At 40.5% G+C, this 26,982-nt stretch overlaps 1 protein-coding gene across 1 annotated transcript in view; it reads left to right on the plus strand.

Annotated features, from left to right (window-relative positions):
- Positions 1-359: 359 nt before the first annotated feature.
- Positions 360-26,982, plus strand: part of LOC127409952 (nesprin-1-like) — a 195,613-nt gene continuing 168,990 nt past the window's right edge. Inside the window, exons 1-9 of the mRNA XM_051644943.1 lie at positions 360-462; positions 6,073-6,134; positions 15,984-16,079; positions 16,604-16,687; positions 19,963-20,055; positions 22,337-22,515; positions 22,621-22,817; positions 24,932-25,041; positions 26,662-26,769. Coding sequence (XP_051500903.1) covers positions 360-462; positions 6,073-6,134; positions 15,984-16,079; positions 16,604-16,687; positions 19,963-20,055; positions 22,337-22,515; positions 22,621-22,817; positions 24,932-25,041; positions 26,662-26,769 — 1,032 coding nt within the window. The remainder of the gene's footprint in view (positions 463-6,072; positions 6,135-15,983; positions 16,080-16,603; positions 16,688-19,962; positions 20,056-22,336; positions 22,516-22,620; positions 22,818-24,931; positions 25,042-26,661; positions 26,770-26,982) is intronic.

Here is a 26,982-nt window from a genome sequence, read left to right on the forward strand (position 1 = left end):
GGATTGTTCCTGCCGTTGTACTGCTTGAGAGAGAGAGATGCTGAGACTGGCGTTACACACATGCACATATTCCCACATACTCTCTCCAATACAGCAGGCAGTATAGAAAGAACATGGGCAACTGAACTCAATTTTTACCGTGTGGTTACTTATGTTGGATTGTGGGAATTAAATAGGAACACAAAAAAGAGAGCAACAAGCAACAGATCAGTCCTGGGAGGACTCTGAAAATTTAGAGAGATCAAAGAGAAGAAAAAGATAGCAAGAAAATTACCACGAGGAAAGAGCAAAGGTAGTTTACCCTGGGCAAGACCTCTCACCATCATAGGTGTATGTCTTCTTCATGGACCTTTGCTGGAATGGAAGTCAAGGGCAAGGTGGCAAGACAGTGGGAGGATATAGCTGCCAAGAAGTCTGGCACATCCCTCAACTTAGTGCCAGGTGTTTCTCAGCACCTGCGTGGTAAGGGATTGGCATACTTGAATATAAATATGTATCCCATTGAATATATGTCATCTCCTGCAATGATGAACATATGCTTTTAAGTAGATTCCACATGAGCAATACTTTGTGACAGATTCGCATCTTTTTGATGCTTTTAGTGTGTTTCTATACTGATGTAAGTTATTATGTGTGAGTAAACTGTTTTTTGTGTGTGTGTATGTGTGTGTGTGCTTTCTGACAATCGAACCACTGCCCCCAGTGGGTAAAACTGGAAGTGCTGTTGAACACGTGAGCACCAGTTTCGGGGTGAAACGTCCACAGAGGGGTGCCAAAAGGAGTTAAGCGAGTTGTTTTTAGTTTTAAAAGATGTTATACTGTTAACAGGAATGCATATTTTATTAACCTAATGCTCTAACCCAAACCCCAACTCTAAACTTAACTGTCAGTGGAGTAAAAATGTATTCTTAGAGGGCAAATGCAACCTCTGAATATGTGAATGCAATTACCTCCTGGTTTCTGTGGGACCACCAGAACCCGGGTTAAATCAGTAAAAATGCAGGAAACACATCTGAATTGATGCAAAGATTGCCCTTGTCAGTATCTCGGCAGAATAGAGTTATTGTCAGGGTAGTGGAACATTTGGTACCAACATGACGAGTCTGTGTGTGATCGATATTGTTCTGGGAATAACGGGGTCATCTGTACGGCATCCTGCGCACATATATACAAAATGTTGAAAAAAGCATCATATGTTCTTGGATGGACTGAAGATACTTCATCACTGGTGGTGTATGAGTGTGACTGTGCGCAACTGAGAGAGAGAGACAGAAAATAAAGTGTTGATTAAACATGGTGGCTATTTTAGAAGAATTTAAGTAGCAATTTAAAAAAGGGACAGACTCCTGGATATAGCAATGTAGATGTATTTGGGACATTTTGTGCGTATAAGACTCTATAGCTGCATAATGTGTGAGGACTGTGTTTATTATGTGAGTTTGCATCTGTGTTTCCCACTCAAAGTCACCCTGTCCTTATGATGATGGACTGGGCACACACATACACACTGATACTCTAATACACACCAATGCAGCAGCAAATCGTTTCTATTGAAATCTATCATACTCCTCTTCTCATCAATATTTGAGTACTTTAGCTCTAATTCAGACTCAGTCAAACTATTAATTCACAAAATACTGAATTTTTAGCACATGATATAGGTGCATGTCATCTTCATTATGCATGAGCCAGTTCGTCCTCCTAACGCACACATGCACAAAGACGATGTGTGACACAGTGACTAGCTTCAGTGTAATCCATCAGACATTGGTTTCATTAAAGATGCTGGGTCTGCGTCAGTTGTCATCTCTTGCTGATATAACAGTTAGGAAAAAGAATATTACTGTATCTCTGCAGTCAACTATCAAGACTCTAATAAGGCAGAATCTTTTGTTTGGGGAACAACACATTTATCCTACTTTCAACTACATGCTTTATACTGTACAACTGGAAATATCACTATTTCTAGTATAAATTATGAGCTTGTATCAAATAAAAGCTTTTCAATATTACCTCAAATAAAAGATAAAACAAATCTATTGTGTTCTGTATAAAATATTTAAAGGAATAATTCACCCAAAAAGTATAATTCTTTTAATCACCCTATGTTGTCTCAAACTTGTATGACTTTCTTTCTTCTGAGTAACACAAACAAAGATATTTTAATGGAGATATGATATCTGTTTTTCCATACAATGCAAGTCAATGGTGATCAAATGTTCAAGCTCCAAAAAGCACATAAAGGCAGCATAAAAGTAATCCATAATTCTCCAGTGGTTTATTCCATGTCTTCTGACATGAACAGACCAGAATGTAACAGCTTTTCACTGCACATCTTGCCATTGCAGTCTCTAGGCATGATCATGATTTCAAGCTCAATTACACGTCCTAGTGCTTGATGCATGCGCATGTGCATGTCATTTTTGGAGTTTGAAAATTTGGTCAACATTGACTTGCATTGTATTGACAAACAGACATCATATCTCTATTAAAATATCTTTATTTGTGTTCCATGGAAGCAAGAAAGTCATATATGTTTGAGTTAATTTAAGTAAATGATGAGAGTGACTAGGAGCCTGTGACGCTAAAGAGTTTGTAAAGCCGAAGAAGTTACTGTGTCAGTTGTGAATGTGTTATCCCTAAGTTTGTGATTAAAAGCTCACCTGAGACCTGAACCTTCCTGTCCCAGTGACCTCATTCCCTCTGGTGCCGAAACCCGGGAATCGAAGTACACCCCATGGAGTCCTCCCACGTGGCTGAGATCCTCAAGTCCCTCGCCAGTCTGCATCAGTCCAACCAGCAATCCCTGCTTGAGCTACGCCAAGACCAGGAACGACGTTTTTTTGAGATCCTGCGAGCTCAAGCAGAGGACCGGCTCGTGATGAACTATTTGGGTGAACTATTTCTTTAGTATAAAACTCTAATGCTTTATTGTGAGGGAATGAGGTCATTGGGACAGGAAGGTTCAGGTCTCAGGTGAGCTTTTAATCACAAACTTATGGATAACACAGTCACAACTGGCACAGTAACTTCTTCGGCTTTACAAACTCTTTAGCGTCACAGGCTCCTAGTCACAGTCTCTTAATCGTCACAAAGTCTTTATCACAACTCTGTAGCGTCACGAACTCAGTAGCTTCACCGTGAGACTCTCGTGCCAGACTCTCTCTCCTGGTGATAGCATGGCTGTTTATATGCTGCTCTCCTCAAGCTCACTGGAATTAGAGACAGATGTTAGACATAATTTAGCTCAGGTGTAAGCGCCCTTACCGCTTTCTCTCTCTCCAGACGGGTGCTCGACCACGCCCCCCCTGTAACTACGTACCACCACTCCCAGTTTGGTCTCAATGTGGTGCTGGATGAGGTTCGTACGACCCGGTAGAGGGGAGAACACGTCTGCAAATTCTTGTTGCAAGTTGGCAACCCCTGCGAGATGGTATGGTGAGAGGTGGTCTCCGCAAGTGACCGGGGTGCTATGATTAGGTTTTGTATTCACCTCCAGCCCGAGCTCCGCCCTCTCCGGAACTACCGTAGCCAACATCACAGGGACTGCCTCCCTCCACAATTTCAGGAGGTCAAGGTGATATATTTGACGTGTGCCCCCTCTATCGGTTCGCTTTACCTCATAATCGAGATCCCCCACTCGTCGTGTGACCTCAAAGGGTCCTTGCCACTTGGCGAGTAATTTGGAGCTCGACGTGGGTAGTAACACAAGTACCTTATCTCCCGGTGCGAATTCCCGCAGCCGAGCACCATTATTATACAGTCGGCTCTGCCATTCTTGAGCTTGGAGCAAATTCTCCTGTGTTAGTCATCCCAAGGTGTGGAGTTTTGCTCTAAGATCAAGAACGTACTGAATTTCATTCTTTTTATCTGAAGGTCCCTCCTCCCAGGCTTCGCGGATGATGTCAAGCACCCCGCGTGGGCGCCGCCCATACAGCAGCTCGAACGGGGAAAATCAAGTGGAGGCTTACGGAACCTCTCGTACTGCAAATAACAGGGGGTCGAGCCATTTATTCCAATTCCTAGCATCCTCGTGCACGAATTTACGAATCATGTTCTTAAGGGTTTTATTAAAACACTCCACCAGGCCGTCTGTCTGCGGGTGGTAGACACTGGTGCGTATCACCTTAATGCCCAATAATTCGTAAAGCTTGCGTAGTGCCCGTGACATAAAAGTTGTGCCCTGGTCGGTGAGGATTTCTTTCGGAATCCCCACCCGGGAGATTATCTTGAAGAGTGCCTCCGCAACACTACGTGCTGAGATGCTACGCAGAGGCACTGCTTCCGGATATCGCGTTGCATAATCCACTAGGACTAATACAAAGTGATGTCCGCGTGCTGACCGCTCTAATGGCCTGACAAGGTCCATGCCAATTCTCTTGAAGGGGACCTCAATCAATGGAAGGGGGCGCAATGGCGCTTTTGGGGTGGCCAGTGGATTCACCAGCTGACATTCACGGCATGCCGCACATCACCTACGGACATCGCCGCCAATGCCCGGCCAATAAAAACAGCATTGGTGGACCATGGTTTGTGTCCAGCAATGCTTGGTGAGTACCCCCCTTGGGCAGCCTGCGGGGTGTCGGGGATCCGGACCACCGTCCCCAGCTCCATCACCGGGCATTGATCTCGGAAGTGCCCTGGATCCCTGCAACCCCAGCAGACCGGTCCAGACGTCACGCCCGCACCTGCATCGGTGGGCACTTCCACCTGAGGGGTAGAGCGAGGGGGAACTGTAGAGGTAGGTGGTGTCCACCTCCTCTGGCTTTGGTGCCGGAGCTCCCCGCCTCCACGGAGCAGGAACGGGCTCTGGGGAGAGAGCAGAGTGAGAGGGATGGGGGGAACACACAGGGGGAAGAGAGAGAGAGAGAGAGGAGGGCTCTTCCGCCCTTGGGTACGAAACCAAGTGGTCCTCCGCAAGCTGAATGGCTTCCTCCAGCAACGCCGGGCGGTGGCACTGGACCCACTCCGCTGTCCCCTGCGGCAGTCGATGAATCAGCTGTTCCAGTACCACCTGGTCGATCACTCCCCCGACGTCATGATTCCCCGCCAGCAGCCATTTCCGGCACGCGTCTCGGAGCTGTTGGGAAAAGGCAAACGGGCGGTCGGTCTTCCCCAGCTTCAAGGTCCGGAACAGTTGCCGATACTGTTCTGGGCTATGACCCACCCGCTGCAGGATGGAATTTTTGAGGTCTTCATAGGCCAGGAGATTAGCCGCCGGCAACTGTAGTGGGAGGAGCCTGGCCGCCCCTGGTCACGCGGCCAGGCCCAGATCTCCACGGTCCTCTCAAATAAATCGAGGAAGCCTCGGCATCGTCCTCCACGCCCATCTTCAGGAGTGTGGGTGGAGGCAATTGGCTGCGGTGGTCCAGGGTCGCCACTTGCTCTCTCTCCTGGCCGAGGAGGCTCTGGATCGCGAGCTGGTCCTCTGCTTGAGCTCGCAGGATCTCAAAAAACTGTCGTTCCTGGTCTTGGCGTAGCTCAAGCAGGGATTGCTGGTTGGACTGATGCAGACTGGCGAGGGACTTGAGGATCTCAGCCACGTGGGAGGACTCCATGGGGTGTACTTCGATTCCCGGGTTTCGGCACCAGAGGGAATGAGGTCACTGGGACAGGAAGGTTCAGGTCTCAGGTGAGCTTTTAATCACAAACTTAGGGATAACACATTCACAACTGACACAGTAACTTCTTCGGCTTTACAAACTCTTTAGCGTCACAGGCTCCTAGTCACAGCCTCTTAATCATCACAAAGTCTTTAACACAACTCTATAGTATCACAAACTCAGTAACGTGAGACTCTCGTGCCAGACTCTCTCTCTCTCTTCTGGTGGTGGCATGGCTGTTTATATGCCGCTCTCCTCAAGCTCACTGGAATTAGAGACAAGTGTTAGACATAATTTAGCTCAGGTGTAAGCGCCCTTACCGCTTTCTTTCTCTCCGGACGGGTGCTCGACCACGCCCCCCCTGCCACATTTATTAATGTCTTATATTATGTTTTATTTAAGATATGATCTTTATTGCATGCCCATTTCATGATTAATTAGGAATGTGTTTTGTGTTTCTTTTCTTTAGACGAGCAGGAAGCTGTGCAGAAGAGAACTTTTACAAAATGGATAAACGCTCATCTGGCTAAGGTAAGCTGAGTCATATGTGTGATTTCTGAACAAACATACATCCATGCATATGTACAAGTATAAATACAAAGTACCTTAAAGTTGTTTGCCACTTCTTTTTGCAGAATTAATCTGTCACAAGATTTGTGGCAGCAGTCCAGGTCCATCATATACTGTGCATGCACTCTAATCTGCTCTATAGATTACTGTGCCTCATTTTGCCAGAGTACAGTTAACCTGCTAACAGGAATTACATACAGACAGCTATGTAACAAGCCAACATTACGTAAAATAAACCTTTGTGAGCTAAGATGGCTCTGTGGCACTGTCAAAACATTGCTCTGTTTGTTTGAGCATCCTGACCAGCCCAACACAGCAACATTGGCTCAACCAATGGTGTGAGTTTGGGGCGGGACTATCTGTTTGAACGACCTTGAAAGACAAGGGGTGTGTTTAGGAAACCTGTTTGAAACCGGTGTTTATTTATGCAGCTTCATTTATTGCCATTAGAGGCATGGAAATTACATACTTCACCCTTTAAGCATAGTCTTTTTAAAAACTTTGATTTACCTACTAGAAAGAGTTAGATAACAGCTGACAGCTTTAGCTTGAAGAATTGAAATACAATACAATAAATAAAATGTATTAAAGGTGCACTCAGTAACTTTTGTCTTTGTGTCATCTTGGACTTACACTGACACCTAGTGGCTTGGAAGCAGCATAATTTAAAATCAATAGTTTTCAGTTTCAGATGCTATTGTAGAAATTTAGTATTCACAGTCAGCCATGATTACTTAATCATTATTGAGTGAAAGTGTCAAATAACAGGACGGTTACTGAGATTAAGCGAGTAGTATTCAGCTAGTCATGTGATTCTAACATGGCAACCCCCATGCGTGGACCCTCTCCATGTTGAATAAAATGGCTTTTTATAAGGTTACTGATATGACTAAGTCTTTCATTTTAATGTGAGTGGGCATGATTTCCTACATATATTGCAAAATTACAATTCATTTTTTAAAAGAGATGTTTTAATGAAAATAAAATTACAGAGTGCACCTTTAACTTTTAAATAAATTACAATTCCATAATCACAATTAGTTAATAAATGCATACCCAATAACATGTGCTTGTATAAATTAACCAGCAATACTGAACACAGTAACAATTAGGCTTACCGTATGATTGTAAAAATAGGATAATGGCATGTTGATTTGTGCGTAAAGAGTGACAGGTCAAGCCGTTCGCATTTACCCCGGCACTCTTAATATTTCCAGTGTTATCACCAAGACCTGACTTGAATCATCCTATATGACGAGAAGCAAAAAATGTATTTGAAATATCAGTCTGTGGGGAAATACATCTTGACGTGGTATTTCGTATTAGGTTGCATACCAGCACCTTTCCAGCATAAAATTGCAGCCCACGAAGATTTGAATGTGTTAATGTCTAATGATATTTTAAGTAAACTCTCTTGCCGTTATTTATTTCTCTATTTGTTTGTATATTACCGTCTGTTAAGAACATATTGGACCTGTCAGTTAGAGTTGGCTTTTGAGATTAATAGCATCAATGTGCATCAAAATGACAGTTTTATGAATTTGTATATGCTCTGATTATTTTTCTGACAAGAATCCTCAGATGATTAAAGTGTGCATACCTATTTAAATGGCCATTGCATGACTAGATGTTTTCTGAAGCATGAAACGCTTACCGATACACAGATTTTGGCTTTTGAAATGAACTGGCTTGTTTTTATATCACAAAGGTTCATTATGATCTCATGATAAAATGTGATCTGATTATGCTTTCAGCTGCCGTAATGAATGTAGTACTCTCAGATCCGTTTAACAGATTTTACCATGCTTAAAGGGGTCATGTCATGAGGAATTCCTTGATACTTTTACATATAAGAAGTAATTCAATTATAAAAACATACTGTAAATTTCAGAACTCAAAACTTAATCCCCAATGCAATAAAAGCATTTATTGAAGCCAAGCTGCAAAAATGCCTCGTTTTCTGCTTCCACGACTTCCCTACGTCATTTGGGGGCCCATTAATTCATGACTAGTGATGTTTCGTTCATGAACGATTCTGTCTTTTTGAAAAAAAATTTAAGTGATCGAATTATTCTTGTTCACCTCCATACACTGACTTATATTTCTTGTTTATACATCTCTCCCTTTCGAAGTCAGTGAGCTCTACTGCTTTTCATTCCTGTAAAGACTGACTTTAGTGTGAGCCAATAGCATTCGAGTGCAGGCTGTGAGGCAGCATATTATTGGTTTCATCCGCTGAACGAATAAGCCCTTCGCTAAACCAGTCGCTTCTTTGAGTCTGAACGAGATGAGACGAAGTTGTTCATGAATGAACTGAATGTAATGGTAAACTGGTTTGCGAACAAAGCTGCATGTCGTTTGTTCAGTTCATCAATCTCGTTCAACAAGAAAAAGGGCCAGATTCATTATGAATAAAAGTAAGTGATGACCACACATTACAATTACATACGTATGAACGTTATTGAAACTCATAATTATTTTGTAGGCTAGTATTGTTGTCTTTTTTTGCATAGCTTGATAAATAGTCATGCTCAGCAGTTCACAGTATGATATATATGCTTTTGTTGTCATTTGGGTGAAAATCTTATTATGCTTAAACACTCTGCAGTGAAGTCTCTTAGTAGAATCGTAAACACTTCAATTTTAAATAAGGATAATTAGACTTATTCTGGTCGTGAATGAATGCTTTTAGTTCAATGCAATTAATAAAAAAAATGGTAATTTGGCTCCATCTACAAGCGCAAAGGCGTAACTTACAGAAATTGTCAATGAACGAATCAGTTAACGAATCTGAATGGATATTTTTGGTGAACATAATCAAATAAATCGAGTCATTGAAATGAATCAAAATCACTACCACTATTCATGACTGCCTCTACAGTGAAAAAACATCAATGCCTACTTTACGTCATCGCATCCTTGGTCCCATCCACTGGTGCTTCAGTTCGTAAACTGAGAGAGAGCAAGCCTAGTGTGGCTAACTATTCCTGAACACCAAAGGGGACCCATCTGGAATATTTTGAATTATTTTTGTATATAAACATACACTAGACAGATGTCTTTGACCGCTGTCATGTATCTGGTGTTGCTTTTAAAAGACGTGGTGTCAAGTTACAACTCTGAAAAGGAGATGCCATTCTCTTTCATTCAGCTGCTCTGCCTCTTGCTGTTTTGAGTACAAACATGTCATGGACTCCTTCTTTCACTCATCTGCACTATTTTTAATTGTTGGTGTATGTAAACATCCACTAGATAGAAGTCTTTGACCTTTTTGATGCATTTCCGGCAGTGTTACAGTATGTGTGTATGTCTTGTTTCCTCGTGCTTTGGACTATGTACGTGCATTTTTTTTCTCATGTCAGCGTGGACTGTTTGTGAACTAATCATAATGCGATTAAAACTTTGCAAAGGAACTGTTATTGAAGGATGGTGCAGTTAAAAACACTTCAAAAATGTAAGTAAACCATTTCATTCATGAATATTTTAAATGTCATGACTGTTCGATATTTTATGGTACTGGAGTGGACTTATATTATCAGTGGACCTCAGGGAAAATAATAAAACTATATAAAAAAGACAATTTCATGACCCCTTTAAATCCTTTCCACATAATTCTCCTAAAGTAGGTGCAGAAATTTCCTCTGGGCCTAATAGGACTTTAGATGTGTGTAGTTTCTGTTTACATTGTTTAGCCCCCCATCAGCTTTTACTATTCAAATAAGCCTCCATATCTTGCAAAAATTATAATTATTTGTTCTGTGTCATGAGTTAGAGTTCATTAAAGGGATACAGATAGAGCTCAGATCAATCTTAGAAAGTAAGTCTTCATTATTTCATTCAGTGAACTGTATTGGGAATATATTATCTTGGACTTCAAATTATATTGTGTGACAGAGATATTGCATGATCTGATTGCTTCAATACACACAAAACATGACACTTTATTCATTAAATGTGTGTGCGGAAAGAGAACTATTTGAGCGTACTCTACAAGCGTCAGTATCAATTATCTTCACTATATCTTATAAATCTAAATGATTTGTTCAGTAGCTAAAAACCAACACGCTATCCCAGACACCCGCTGTTCCCACTTCTTTGCTGGTGTCCTTTAACCTCATTCCACCGCTGAATGACGTTGCCTTTGTGACAGCACTCTCAAGTATTTTCAGGAGAACTTTGGGAATGCATGTGGCAAATAGCAAAAATATATAAAAAACAATAACAAAAAATTGTTCACTGAACACTTTTGTTTTTTCATGCATCTGTTTCTGAAGGCATTCCTACTGCTTTAGCTAATAAACTGGAGAGAAACTGTGTGTGCTATTTTAGTGAGCACTGTTTCAAGCATGTTTAGGTTTCAAGTTTTATTTCTGATCATATTGTCTGTCTCTAGCCTCCACTGAACTTCTAATGCAAATCATCTCCTGTGATTTTCCAGTTGTCTAATTAATAGCCTAAAGGCACAGGATTCATTCTTAACATTGGTGAGATAGCACGGAATGAGAATTCCACACCATTTCTCCCTATCCTCTCATTCTTTTATAGGATTATCAAAAGACTTCTAGATGATTCACCTACAGGTATTAAAAAATGAAATGTAATTAGGTGTGAACAGAGTAAATTAAGTCTGTTAGTTCCAAATTTCACTAATGAGTGATAAGGATGTTGCAGTAAGGCTTTAAACAATCTTGTTTATGTTTGCACAACTTGAATGCTCACTGGCTGGTTTTCAAATTACTGCCATTTGCAAAGTATGCGTTACTAAAGCATGACAGGTCCCTTCCCAAGAGTTGTGGCTCATCCCTTTTATGTAAATATGTGCTTATTGTAATATGTAATATGCATATGATCCCTTTTCACAGACTGTGATCATGCATTTCTGCCTTAAATTAGCAGCGTAAATCTAGCAAACTTTTTTATGTTTTAATTTTTTTATTATTAAATGAAAATTTGTAACATTATTCTGTGTGTTATATTACCCTGATATTAATAAAATAAAATAAAAAACTAGTCACCACAGCTACAAGAGGGTTTCAAATACAGCTGCATGGAAAAAGTGTGTACATGAAAGTAATTTTGAACTCTAGGCTTAGTTTTAATATCACTGTTTACATCCTTGGCACAAAAACACAAAATAACTGATCAGCTTCAGAGAAAGAACTTGGTTCAACCCAATAATCAATTGCAACAGTATTGATCAGTATTGCATTAAGAGATTTAACAGAATCCTCATACTCCAAACCATTAATTATATGATACCATCACAGGATGCACAGAGCCTCAGGCTTCTTTACTTATGCATGTGCTTGCAAATTTGAAGGACATCAGAGAGGCAGGACTGAAACACTGATCTGCCTAAGAGCCTCAACTTGATTACCCACTAGAGAGAGAGAGGGGAAGAGAGAGGGAGATGAGGAGTGCGTTCTAACGAAAGAGAGGCCACCCTCCATTTCAATTTTGACAAATCCTCTCAGACAGGGTTAGGGCTTAATTATGGCTTGCCCAGTATTGAGGATGAGCTCATTTCTCATGTATTTGATAGATAGCATGGGCGAGCAGCACACAGCAGCCACCCGGACACTCTGATGCCTCCACCTGCTTTGTTACTAGACATATATCAACACCTCATCAGATTTCACTGAATTGTGAGTCTGATAACAGACAGCATGTCAACAGCAATAGGAAGACTAGAGGTTAAAACCTTCATATTGTAATTTGTAACCACAGATTCGTAAACTGTATCCTCAATTTAGCTATCAGTTGGCCTACTCGGTCATTTGTAAACCACCCCCACAAATTTAGCAATTAGTACCCATGGATTCATAAACTGCACCAACGAATTTGTAGACCGTTCCCTCAGTTAAAGGAATAGTTCACCCAAAAATTATAATTCCCTCATCTCATTACTCACCCTTATTGTCATTTAAAACTCGTATGACTTTCTTTCTTCCATGGAACACAAACAAAGATATTTTGATGAAGATATTAGGTGTTTTTGTCCATATAATGCAAGTGAGTGGTGATCAGATATTCAAGTTCCAAAAAGGACATAAAGGCAGCATAAACGTAATCCATAAATTGATTGGATCGCTTCAGAAGACATGGATTAAATCACTGGAGTTTTATGGATTACCTTTATGCAGCCTTTATGTGCTTTTTGGAGCTTCAAAAATTTGGTCACCATTCAGTTGTATTGTGTGGACACACAGACATCATATCTCCATTCAAATATTTTCGTCTGTGTTCAGCACAAGAAAGAAAGTCATACGAGTTTTAGATGACATAAAGGTGAGTAAATGATAAGAGAATTATCATTTTTGGGTGAACTTTTCCTTTAATTAATCTGTTCCTTTTTTTTTTTTTTTTGTTGAGAAAATTCTCCTTAATGGACACGTATCACTCGGCAGGCTACTGAACGTAACTTCATAAATAAAGTAACATTTATTTCTGCAATTACTACAGTGATTAACAATACATTATAAAGTGAAAAGCAGATTTTTATAGTTCCAGAATGTTGTGTATCAAGTTTATATAATTTAATAATATAAACGATAATGAACCGTAAAATATACAGGCATCAAAATTACATCCTGTAAAGCCTGAAACATGGTCACTGTATTTTTTACGGTAAATGTTTGGCAACCAGAGCTGCCTGTAATTTTCCGTAAATTTTACAGATTTTTTTTTTACAGTGTAGTTAAGGTGTGTTTGATTAGGGTTGGATCTAAACTCTGTGGGAAGATAGCTCTCCAGGAACAGGGTTGGCTACCCCTGATATACAGTAGGTAATAGGTTTACCTTAAGTCTAGTGTATAATATGGTATGGAATTAAAGGGGTAGGCTGGTGATTCCCTTTGAAACATCAAACTTACTGAATATTGCGATATTCATTTAGTTCAGTCACATAGCATATAGATGTGTAAATTTATTGCAGGACATAGCGATCTGTTAGGATAATGCAGATATATAATAAATATATTGCACAGTGTTTTGGTGCACAAACTGCAGTTGCTCTTTGTAAGAATATTCAGTATTCAGCCATGTCCTTCTCTCTACCTTAATTGAACTCATCTCTGGCCTCTAACAGTTTCTCTCTCTTTCACATGAGCTTTGATTGGGTTACCCAAATAACACACCTACCCCTGATACATGCTGTCAGTCAGTTGAATACATCACCAGCACCTGCCGTGACAATCTATTACCATCAGTAATAAACAGACACAGATAATTAGTTTGTTAAGCCCTGCTGCTTGTGCCTTTGTGATTTTTTTCTCTTATTTTTCATTAGTCACATAATTACTCAAAGTGCCTCGTTTAATGTAATATCCTATAAAGTGGTTTTATCCAATTAGCTTTTGGATTATTTAGAGCTAATTGGAATGTCTTAGTGATTCATCCCCCTACTCTCTAAAAAATGCTTTAAGAATTTATCTTTAAAAAACATCTCTCACTTTCCCGTCTCTGTCTAACCCATCCTCACTGTTGTTTCCTCTTGACATTGTTCGCTTTCACTTTTCCGATATTTTTTTACTCTCTATATCTTTCCATTCTTTGTAATTTAAGTTCTCACCCCCTCTACATTTCTCTCTCTTTATCTCTTTCTCTCTCTCTCTCTCTCTTTCTCTCACTTTCACTGTTTCATATTAATCTCCTCATGAATGACTTTGCCACCCAGCTGCTTTCCACTCCAAATCCCAGTCATGTGATTGCTGTCTTAAGAGAAATCCTGGATGTCTCGTCCGGGTAAAGAGAGGCTGTTTGGATGGATTAGTGGAGGGGCTTCGTCAGGTCAGACAGTCTGTGTTGTCGCTAGAATCAGCACTTTTTACTCAGGCTTTTTGAATACTTCTTAAGCTCAGGACTGTCACAGCGCCCAAATCCAAACCGGCTTTTGCTTCAAGCTCTCTTATCTGTCAAAGCTTTGATCAATCAATTCAAACACCCCAAATTTGATCTGATTTTCAACTAAATCACAACAACAGACTTACACAGTCTGCTTAAACAAATAACACACAAAAATGGTAAGTTTTCATGATTATATCGAACACACCATTTATTTATTCATAGCACTGGGTGGAAAAAGGATGTGCAACAGAATGGCTTCAACAGAGGAAAACTCCTTCTGGAGTGGCTTAACCCGACTGAGATGCTTTGGCATGACCTCAAGAGGGCAATTCATACCAGAGAGCCCAAGAATATTGCTGAACTGAAAACGTTTCGTAAAGAGGAATGCTGCAGAATTCACATAGTGAAAGGGTTCACATGTGAACCCTTTGAAATTACTTGCATTTAAGTATAAATTTGTTTTAGAATCTTGTTTGATCTTCATCTAAATTACAATAATGAACAAACACATTCTGTTTTAACTAATAACACACACATTATTGTGTTGTTCTCGTACATATTAAACACATCATTCAAACATTTACAGTGTAGACTGGATAAAGTATATGAACCCCTAGGCTAATGACATCAACAAAAGCTAATTAGTCAGGAGAGTTTGGAGTTGGCAAACATGGCATCCAGTTAATGAAATGAGATTGCAGGTGTGGGTTAGAGCTATTTTGACTTATAAAAAGGACTTAAAGGATAAAAAAGTAGATTGCTATACAGAGGCATCTGCTGATGTGGACAATGCCTCACAAAAAAGAGATCTCAGAGGACCTATAATCAAGAATTGTTGTTTTGTTGTTCTCGAACAGCTTAGATATTCATCTGTTCACAGTTAGACAAACTGTCTATAAATGGAGATGATTTAGTACTGTGGCTACTTTTCCTAGAACTGGCCATCCAGCCAAGATGACTCAAAAAAGGTCACACCGCAGAATGCTCAATGAGGTAAAAAAAGAAGCCTAGAGTGACAGCTAAAGTCTTGAAGGAATCCTTGGAAATGGTTAAAATATCTGTTTATCAGTCTACTATATGGAAAACATACAGGCATGGTGTCCATGGCAGGATACCACAAAGGAAGCCACTGCTTTCCGACAAAAACATTGCTGTGCACCTGATGCTTGCCAAAGACTACCTTGACACTCCACAATGCTACTGGGAAAATGTTTTGTGGACTGATGAAACTAAGGAATTGGCATAAAAAGGGCACTGCATACCAACATGAAAACGTCATCTCAGCAGTGAAGTATGGTGGAGGGAGCATCATGATTTGGGGCTTCTTTGCTGTTTCAAGGCCTGGTCCTCTTGCCATCATCGAGGGAAAAATGAATTCCCAGTTAATCAAGATATCCTACAGGATAATATCAGGGTGACTGTGCGCCAGCTAAAGCAAAGTAGAAGCTGGGAAAATGACCATAAACATCTAAGTAAATCCACAGAATGAGTGGCCCAGTCAAAGCCCAGACCTTAATCCAATAGTGATGCTGTGGAATGACCTCAAGAGAGCCGTTCACATCAGATATCCTAAGAATATGGCTGAGCTGAAGCAGATCTGTAAGGATTAATGGTCCAAAATTCCCTTCTGAACGTTGTGTAGGTCTAATCCGCTACCGGAAATGCTTGGTTGAGGTTATTGCTGCCAAAGGAGGATCGAAAAGTGATTAAATCCATGGGTTCACTTACTTTTTCCACAGTACTGTGAATATTTAATGGGATGTGTTCAATAAAGGTATGAAAGATTATAATTATTTGTGTGTTGTTAGATTAATCACATTGAGTTTGTCTATACTTGTGACTTTGATGAAGATGAGATCACATTTTATAACCAATTAATGCAGAAAACCAGCTAGTTCCAAAGGGTTCACATACATTTTCTTGCCACTGTAAGTAAATGAAAAATCATTTGTTTTCCCTCCCCAGTGTAATCCTCCCTTGGTGGTCTCAGATCTTTTTGAAGACATTAAAGATGGGGTGATGTTGTTAGCTCTTCTTGAAGTCCTGTCTGGACACAAACTGGTAAGCACCATTTAGTTTGGGAAATTAGTCCCTTTGTATACATTCAGTATTTTTTTTTCTGTTTGGTATTTATAAAGATACTTAACAGCTGTACAAATTACTATTTATATATTTATCACACATTATTTGCACTTACACACACACACGCACGCACGCACACACACACATGAATACCCATACTTAGAAAGAACAGTCCCATAAGGCTAGTAATGCCTCAGGTCTTTACAGTGCTGTTACAATCAATATACTGAGGAGCACATGGTACTTTGATAAGTGTATTTGTTTTTTTCTTTACTTTTCTCTCTTGCCATCTTTTTGATGTGGCATAATATATTTTATTATTATTTTCTTTTGCCTTTCTCTCTGTACTGCATATAACAATCCTTCTCATTTACTTGCTTTCTATTTCTGCATTTCTGTTCGCTTTATCCCTTCTCCCCTTCCTCGCCGGCTATTTACATTTTCCTCTCTCTGTCATCACCTTTTTCCTTTTGTCTGCTGTACTATCCTCTCCCATCTGACAGCCATGTGAGCGAGGCCGCAAGCTGAGGAGGATCCATTGGGTTGCTAACGTGGGAAGAGCACTCAAGTTTCTGGAGGGCAGGAGGGTAAGCAGCCCATTCCCTGTGCTTTGCTCAGGTGTATAGCTCCAGGTCTTAACCATTCAGTCTGACCTACATGACCTCTTCCCTGCTGTATCCCCTAGTCTCTGCTCTGATATTGCTCCCTCGCTTTACAATGCTGTCTCATGAGGGACAGAAAAAGCAGGAAAACCGAGTTCTATTTACTAAATTCTGTTTACAGAACTCCTGAATATATTTAGCTTCACAGTGCCTCACTCTAAAAGACAAAAAAATAAATAAATAAATTGGGAGGAATTCAGTAAAAATGAATTGTGCCCACTTATAACGCTTTTTATTTGCAAATGCTCTCTGTGTTGTTTTAGCACCTTATTTACTAAAGAAGTTATGCAAATCAGGTAACATCACAAGCACGCTGAAAAATGTAGTACTGGGTCAGTTCTGAGTTCTAGGTTTTGGAGAATGCAGCAGAATAACATGATCTGCCCCACGTTACTGAGACTGTACAGTATCTCTTCACCACCGGAATCCAGGCACTTGAATCAGCTTTTTAAAATGCTGAAAGGGTACTCAACTACAGTAAACCATGCATCTGGATATATTCCCGGTTGTAATGCTCTTCTCCATCATTTCATCATCATTTGATGCATTACTGCTGCCTTCATTGCTAGAAAATGTACACAAATGTCTCTTAATGTCTCTTACAAAATAAATGTAATTTCACAAGGCAAAAAGGTGCAATCTATAAATAGCCGAATTTATATAGAAAGGAGGCGTGTTTGCCCTGAAAAGAATGACAGTGATTTAGTTTTAATATGCCACGGCACTATTTCAGTGCATTTAGTGGCTGGTTACACTGGAATGTGGGTGGTTAGTGAATAAGATGCAGGTTTTTGCTCAGAAATACCACACACAAAAGTGCAACTGTTTACTGAATTCGCTCCTGACTGTTTCAGACATATCACCAACAAATGAAGGACTTATTGATTAATGATAACATACGAGAGTTCTAGAGCTTATACGGATACATCAGCATAGATTTATGAGGTAATGTTGGCACCTTAGGCTGAAATCATTGTCATTATTAAGGTTCAGTCCTGAGTCATCATGTTATAAATCTTTCTCTGGTACCTTACATGGGATGATGAGCAGTAACGGTTTTAGCTAGTATGGCGCCCTGGGCGAAACCTGTTTCAGCACGCCCCCAAAGTTGTTGCCCGGGGTGGTGATTGTAAATGAGATGGCTGGTGGAGTTCAGTGAATCCACTTGTCAGGGCAGGTGCCTCGTACCCCCCCCCCCCCCAAGATGCCACCCTGGGCAGCTGCTCATGTTGCCCATGCCTAAATCTGCCAGTGATGATGAGCTTCCCTCATGGAGTCTGTCTCTTTCTGTCTGTGGCTGCCAAGTCCATTTTAATGTAATTTTGTTAAAAGTAGATTAAAGGAAGACATTTTTATTGTCTTTCCAGGTCTGTCATTACTTAAAACACAAATGAGTTTTGAAATGTGCCTATTTTTTAACTGCATAAATAGGATATTTTTTATATTATCTCCCTGGGGAGAAGGTCATAAATATTTCATTTAGACATGCAGTGTAGTAGAGCCTCAGACTGTAACTATACACCCTGTCAGTGAATAAAGCTAAGTTAAGCTTCCCACTCCTGAGGTGGTCTGTCTGCTTGCACATCTGATCTCTCGAGGAGCTGAAGCTACAGTCTCTCTGGTTCTTTCACCATCTTATCTCTGTCATCCCTGTCTCATTTCGCTCCTTTCCCCATGGAGCACAGTGGGAGAAACCAGAGTAGAGAACAGTTTTGAATTATGTATTTGTATTAAACTGCTTTTTCATCAATTGTCTGTCTGCTCACAGTGTTTTAGGTAAATGGCTGTTTTGATTGAGCATGTTTTATTGTGCATGAGCAAAAATAAGATGTGAATTTAAATATGCAAGCTTGTCATTTATGTATCCCCCTGTGTGCTGTCTTGCAGTGTTGGGGAAGCTACTTTGAAACTGTAGCTTGTAAAACTACAAGCTACTCATTATTTAAAGCTACTCTTTAAAAAAAAAGTAGTGAATAATATTGACGCTAGAAGCTAGTGTGTGTGTGTGTGTGTGTGTGTGTGTGTGTGTGTGTGTGTGTGTGTGTTTGGGGGGGTTATTCACAAAATGATTCACGAGAGCGCATTGGATAATTGCTTCTGTCCGTTTAGCTATAAAGCTGCTTGTGGAATAAAAATATTTCAGGAAGCTTCACAGATACTGAAAATGAAGCCAAGTTGGTAGCGTCTCTACAGGTACTTTAGTTACTCCCAAAAACAGTATGTTGTCTTGTACAGTATGTGTGACTGGTTGTTAATGTGTGTGCCTTGGTGCTTATGAAAAATGTTAAGTTAGTAGCCTGGGTAGCTCAGTGGTAAAGACGCTGGCTACCACCCCTGGAGTTCGCTAGTTCGAATCCCTGGGTGTGCTGAGTGACTCCAGCCAGGTCTCCTAAGCAACCAAATTGGCCCAGTTGCTAGGGAGGGTAGAGTCACATGGGGTAACCTCCTCGTGGTTGCAGTAATGTGGTTTGTTCTCGGTGGGGCGCGTGGTGAGTTGAGTGTGGATGCCGTGGTGGGTGGCGTGAAGCCTCCACACATGCTATGTCTCCGTGGCGACGTGCTCAACAAGCCACGTGATAAGATGCATGGGTTGACGTTCTCAGACACAGAGGCAGCTGGGTTTTGTCCTCTGCCACCCAGACTGAGGCGAATCACTACGTGACCATGATGACTTAAAAACACATTGGGAATTGGGCATTCCAAATTGGGAGAAAAAAGGGGAAAAAATAAAAATAAAAAAATAAAAAAAAGGTTAGTAGCTTCACTTTTTATTTAGTTACTCTCCAACACTGTGTCTTGTACTGTATGTGTGGCTGGTTATTAATGTATATGCCTTGGTATGTGTGTGTGCAATGCACACAGTGACTGATGGGTTTTGTGTTGTCTCAAAAGGCCTTATCACCTGTCCTTCAGTTGGTGGGAATCACACTCATTCAGTCATAGCCTGCTTCACCTCTATCCTTCTTCTCTCTTTCTTTCTCTCTCTTTTGTTTTGTCAAAATTTCAGTCAGCCTACAGAGGATCTCCAGTGAGTTTGACCTTTTATGTGACTTTCTATAATGTCTGTGATTGACACTATCACTGTTTGAATCAGGATCACTCGAAATGTAGCTGTGAATTTGATAAAATAATAATAATAATACAGTGCTAGCAATATGAGTGTTCTGAAAGTTACATACAATATGCTGACTGCTTGACAGATCAAACTAGTTAACATCAACACAACAGATGTGGTAGATGGCAGACCATCTATTGTGCTGGGGTTGATATGGACCATCATCTTATATTTCCAGGTATATTTTCATTATGAATTCAACCATTCTTCCAAAATAATTTCTTTAGGTTCTCTTTCTAGCAATAATTTGGGATCTCACTATGGAAATCATTACAGACCTTTAGCCTTGGCCGTAAGGGCCCTTAACTCGACCTCGCTCCTCACAGCATATCATGCTAACCTGATGGAGGAGATTGGGAGGCAAATTGATGCGGGGGGGTGCCGGACACGGCGTTGTGGGAAGAGATCTGCTTAATCGCGGATCTCAACCTGTGCACATCGAGAGGGGCAGTCCAGTGCTGGGACTCACTGTGGTGGGTGAATGGGCTCTTAGGCTGGGTCTATCTGGCCTGTCTGAGAGGGAGAAGACAGACTGCCTAGATGCCCCAGTGGAAAGCCCTTTTCAGGGCTACAGTGTCCAAAATGTGGCAGCAGTTCGACTTGAGAATAAAAGGATGTTTAAAAACACGCCTTCCCCCGAAAGTTCACTGCTCGAGCCTCTCAGCTGGCGCATTCTGTTCTCAGTGGTGGGTAGTCTGGGATTAGAACCCTCTCCACCCCTGGAGTCAGAACAACACTTCTGTGTGCATCCAGGCAGTGGGACGAGGGCACAGTAATGTGTAAAAATAAACACAAAAACCCACAAAAACCTGTCCAATACCCAGCTCATGCAGAGGGCTGGCACACATCTGCAGTTCATCTCTGGTTTCTAATCATTATAGAATGGGGTTATCAGCTGCAATTCACTGTCAAACCACCTCATTTCAACTGTGTGTTAATGTTAGCTTGGATTTTGGAGGAAGAAATAGCCTTTTTGCTGGGCAAAAGAGCATTACTGGTCGTGCCACTGGAGGACAGCAATCAGGGTTTACTCGTCATCCCCAAGAGAGGGAGAGGTCTCCGATTTGTGGAACCTCAACAAACACCTAAGAAAATACCATTTAAAAATGCTTAGTATCCGAACACTCTTTCAATTTATCCATCTCAGAGCAGGTTTAAGTCAGTTGATCTGAAGGACACATTTCCACAAAGGCATTTATCCATCACACATAAAACACCTGAGATTTGACTCTGGGTGTAGCCTACGAATGTTTGACAGTTCCTAAACCTGGTATTGCACTTGGAGAGCCTGGGTTTAAAAATAAATGAGGTAAAGAGCTGTCTGATGCCCTCACAGTAAATAATATATATGATCTCTATCATACATTTCTGTCAGTGGGGTGTATCAGATCAATTCTCAGTTGTTGTCCCTTTTTAAGAGAGGGGCACAAGTCACCTTCAGGCTGTATCTGCGCCTACTGGGATTGATGAACTCGATGGTGTCAGTCACTATGTTGTGACTACTGCAAATGAGAGTTTCAGCACTGGAAAGCAGCACAGTGCTTATGTCCCCATCGGAACCTCAAACGCACAGTCTGAGTCTAATCATTCCAACTCTAAGAAGAGTAAGCAAATACGGTCTCTCAGTTATACTGATCGCCCCGAAACTAGCCGGGGAAACTGTGGCTGGAAGAGATAATGCAACTCTTGTACAGCCAGCCCTGGCTCCTCCCACAAGCACAGGTGGAAATATTTCAACCCGGCAACCCCCCCCCCACTCATGCGGCTCTTTGGGCCTGGACTGTGAGAGGCTAAATTTGACAGACACATTGTTCCATTTTTATGTTCACTTTCAGACATCTTGTGTTTTCTTCAGGAACTTCAAGGATCTCACAGCCTTATTGATATGTCATGTGCAAATTGACTTGAATATGATGTGTCAACACCCGCTTATTTTCACAACAACACAGTGAAAGCACAAGTGTGTTCTTTGTTTATCCCATCCATTCTTTGAGAATTTGATTGGGTTTCTGGTATATTGGACATGTCGGTTGACAGATCTGCTTTGGACAGCATATCTGCAATATGGAAGTTGGATATCCTAATCCTTTAGTGAGATACCGAATGAATGTTAGAAAGAGAACTTTAGGTTACACACATAACTCCGGTTCTCTAATAACAGGAGTGAGGTATCTCAACACATTTCCCTCCTTGCAGTTGCACGGAGAATAGATATGCAGAGAATGAGGAAGTAACCTATGGCAGTGACTTATATGAGGGAGGTGGGACTCCCTTATCACTGCTGTGACTGGTCTGTCAAATGACAGATGTGTTGATGCCCAAAGCGATTTCCATAGTGAGATACCTCACTCTTGTAATCAGAGTATATGGGTTACGAGAGTAACCTAAAGTTTACGTAATTTAAAAAAAAAAAAGTAGCTATACAGCAAAATACTAACATTTTCAAATGTCCTGCTCAGATAGAGGAGTTAACTAGTCATCTACCAGCCCTGCAGCCTCAGTCTAGCAGCAACTCTTCAGTGGACAGCTCCAACAGCACCGAGACCAGCAGCCCACCTGTCAAGCGCAAGCCCCGCCTTTCTTTCCAGAGTGGGGCTAAGAGAGCCCTGCTCAAGTGGGTGCAGACCACAGCAACAAAGTAAGAATTGTAATGGGAATGCATATATTGTTAATTTCTCTTGTAATCCTGTTTCCCTAAGGGTATAACTTTATTCTGTATGTACACATTAACACATGTTAACAGGAGATTGGGTCTGGATGTGAAGGACTTCGGCCCGAGCTGGCGAACAGGGGTGGCTTTTCATGCTGTCATCTTTGCTTTGCGACCCCACCTGGTTAATATGGAGCGTGTTTGGAGGAGACCCAACCTGGATAATCTAGAGGAGGCTTTCTCCTTGGCAGAGAGAGAAATGGGTATTCCAAGGCTTCTTGACCCTGAAGGTGATGCCAATCATACAGAAATTATTTTAACTAGGGTGTATGTAGTACTTAAGAAATATTCATTCCAATTCATGACTAGGAATTTTATGCATACAGAGGCTCCCTTTACACCATACATTAATGTGTTTTATGTCCGGATAGTATCTGAATATTCATTAGCTAAATTGCATTTACACCTTGCATTCCAATGCATCCCCAGTGTGATCAGAATGAGATAGAGATTGGATAGAAAGTAGTTTAAAAGTCTAGTGGAATAATTCATGGAATATTTTACATTAAATAGGGTGACAAGATCGCAAGACAACAGTATCTGTTGTGTTCTTCACATTGCAATAGCAGAATAAATAGAAAAAGCCAATAACCCGCAACGCCACACTTTAACAATGGATGACTGTAGCACAACCTAATTACTTAATTACATGCGTAGTTATATACGGATAATGAAAACGCATTTACATTTACATCTTCTTTGAATGTGGTAAGAATCTGTCCTTGACCACCTTCGAATGTGGTTTCAGTGATCCGATCACAATCTTTCACAATGCATTTACACCTGGCATTTTTTGGGGTCAAGTGGTATCCGATTGTGATCTGATTTTTGAATTAAATGAATGTATAAGGGAAAGTGTTTATTTTAGGTGCTGTAACTTGTAACCATTTTTTTCACCATTTTTAATAACTCTTTACTTGTTCATTTTAAATGGCATGGCTGGGTCTTAGGGTGGCTTGGGGGGCATTGCCCCCCTAGGTTTGCCTCAGGCCCACCAAGAAACTTCAGATGCCCCCACCCTGACTGACAGTGAAATGATCAAGGGGCCCTCCACCACCGGGACTGACGACAAAACGATCGACGTTGCCTCCCCCCCTAAACATACAAGTGCCCCACAAATGATTGCATCCTTAGACTGACCTTGTTAAATGGTCCTGTTGTGTGACAAATGAATTGTATATAGTCTCTAATATTCTCTACTCATAATGAGCTCATAATATGAGCTCATAAAAGCTGCATACATTATAACTATAGAAGAATTAGCACACTGCTGTTTAAAATAGTTTAAGATGGAGTATAACATGTCACAATACAAGACATGTCAACCAAAAGTATTTCATGTCAGCTACACATGTATTGTATATATTGTAAAAGCATTGTCTCTAAAAGGACACATTCAGAGTGATTAATATTTTTTGGACTGTGTACATTTTGTGTTGTATGAGGCTCTAAGCGCTAAATTCTTAAATTGTAATTAGCAGCATGCCACTCACAGAGGATGTGATTGATGAATGTTTAATAGAGGGGTTCAGTCTCAGACCTCCTAGACACCATCTGAGCTTCCTCATGCTTTCAACCAGGAGGCTGACAAATTAAGTTTGACATTTAAACAATTAGTGGCCTATTAGCCATGGTAAAGCTGACTGAACAAATAGTGCTCAAGTGGTAAGTCAAGGGACATATTTTGTATAGGGAACCATCAGTGGAGCCTATGCCACACCATCTAGACTTTATATCCCTCTCTGATAGTTATTAGTATTGTACTGTTAATAAATTTTCTCTTAGGGCCATTAAGGTTGATTTTATAATATCATGTAAGTGTATGGAAAGTGTAAACATGTACCCTGCTGAGGTTTAAGGTATTGATTGTTACTCCATTGATAAAGACAGCGTACCTGCATTATCTAAAGTTGCAATTACAGGCAGGGAAAATTTCTAAAATATCACACAAAACATATTGTGCATATTGAGATTTTTGAATTCTGAGTTGGTAATTTCATGGTGTGTTAAAGCTAAACGACAGTGCATAGATATAAAGAAACCAGGAGACATGAGGTGCAGCAAAAAGGAAATGACAGATGCACGCCAAAAATTCCTTTTAGAGCAGGAAATAGAGTTTTCAATAGAGTTCAGTTTACTGAGCATATACTGTAAGTGCCAGCCTTGATTAGTTTGGGCCTCATACGAAACACATGGTTGGAGAAGAGAACCAACTTCTTTCTTTCCTCTGGCACCATACAAGTCATTGCTAAACCTACTGGCAAACAGAAAGAAAAAAGAAGACATTTTATTTTAGTTGAAACTTTTACATTTATTGTAAATGTTGATCTTTGACGTGATTTAGATGTGGATGTGGATAAGCCAGATGAGAAGTCCATCATGACATATGTGGCACAGTTCCTGAAACATCAGCCAGACTCCCATGAGACAGAAACTGGTCGGCAACAAGAGGAGGTAGAGCTCTCACATCCTACAACCACACTTTTACCAACTCTCCATTCATTGTATGTATCATGCTGTGATGGCTAGTTTCTTGACTCTGTTTTATAAATGACCACTGTCTTGTTTGTGGAGTTCAGTCAACTTTCATTTTCTTGCACTATATCTCTTTCTTTATTCTCTTCCTTTTCTTGTATCCACTAATGTCTTGTTGTTTACGTGCATCCCTTTTTTCTTTGTCTCAAGTTTTATCTTGCTCCTCAAGCCATTGAAGAAATGTTAGAGGTACGTTGGCTTGTACAAAAACACTTTATGCCTGCTTTGACAGCTCCATCAGATGATAATTCCACCAGCTGCTACTGCACTGTGTAGTTTGAAACCCTTTCAAAGGTATTTTGCTTTCAGAGGCTAATATAATCGACTATATTCCCTTTTCATCATGAGCAGAGCATATACTTTGTGGATTAGGTTTAATATTCAAAACATTGTGTGCCCTTGATATCTTCTGTATAATTTGACTACCTTTACTATTACATTTGCATTAGACCTGGGGCTTTGGGTGACATTTACATGACAATAACGGCCTTTAGCTTTTTCCTGTTTTTCATTGATAATGATAGCCTGATGATTAGTATTAGCAGTGGTCTTTAGAGAATGGTTCAAAAACAGGTTGCGGTGAATTGATCCTGACACAACCTGGTGCTTTTGTAGAAACTGTTATTTCTGTCATGCAACCTTTTGTGTACCTTTTGTGTAACTGTAACCGTTTTCACCTCTTTGTTATACATATAAAGAGATAGTTCACCCAAAAATTTTAATTGTGTCATAATTTACTCATCATCATGTTGTTCCAAACCTGTATGACTTGCTTTTATTACATAGAACACTAAAGGAGATATTAGGCAGAATGTAATCCTCTGTAACCATTCACTTTTATTGCATCTTTTTTCTATACAAGAATGGTTTTCAGTCTCAATCATTCTTCCTATGGGTGAAAGAAGTCATACAGGTTTTAAAAACACCCACATTTTTTGGGTGAACTATTCCTTTTAAACTAGTTAGGTTTTAATATTTCAGGGCATTGTATGCCTGTGACAGTTTTTGTTACTGGGAGGCGGAAGGCGGAGAGAAGAACACACAATAGAATTTGGCAAGGTCATGATATCATCATGTTGATGACCCAAAGGCATTGCCTCATTGAGGATGCCAACATGTAAAATGGGTTCTGGAAGAATAGGCGTAATTTTGTTAGAATTAGCTGAACACTGCTCTCACTTTCTCACTCTTGTTCCTAATTCATAATAGGGAGGGTAAACGTGTATAACATGATTAGTATCTCCCCCATAAAGCTGATTTCTGGCTCCCCTACAGAGAGGTTTTGGGGCAGATTAACACAATGGAGAAGAGGAACGCAGCAAACAGCAGGGGCACATAGTCTATGTTGGCTTTATAAATGTGCCATTAGTAATGCATGTTTGAACTGCAAAATTGTATTAAGTCACGGGTTTAAAGTGCATTAAATTGCTTTTAAGTGAGGAAATGATGAGTTTTGTGTGGCCCAAGGGCTTTAAATCTGTGCAAATGTTTGCATTTTTCTTATTTCTATAATCATCGCTCTCTCTCTTTTTCTCTTAGCGAGAGCAGCGTAAGACACTGAGGGAGCTGAAAGCGTGGGCTGATCAGTTAGAGAGAGACTGTACTCAAGCTCAGAGGGATGGGGGAAGTCTTGGTGTGCAGTACCAGGTGAGCTGAGGGTGCCTACGTTAACAACCCTTTAAAGGAATGGTTCACCCAAAAATGAAAATTCTCTTATAATTTACTCACCTTACACACCGGATGTGTATTGACTTTCTTTCTTCAGCAGAACACAAATGGAGATTTTTAGAAGAATATCTCAGCACTTTTGGTCCATACAATGCAAGTGAAAGGGTGCCAAAATTTTGAAGCTCTAAAAAT

The sequence above is a fragment of the Myxocyprinus asiaticus genome, chromosome 19 (genome assembly GCF_019703515.2).
Source record: "Myxocyprinus asiaticus isolate MX2 ecotype Aquarium Trade chromosome 19, UBuf_Myxa_2, whole genome shotgun sequence".
NCBI lineage: Eukaryota > Metazoa > Chordata > Actinopteri > Cypriniformes > Catostomidae > Myxocyprinus > Myxocyprinus asiaticus.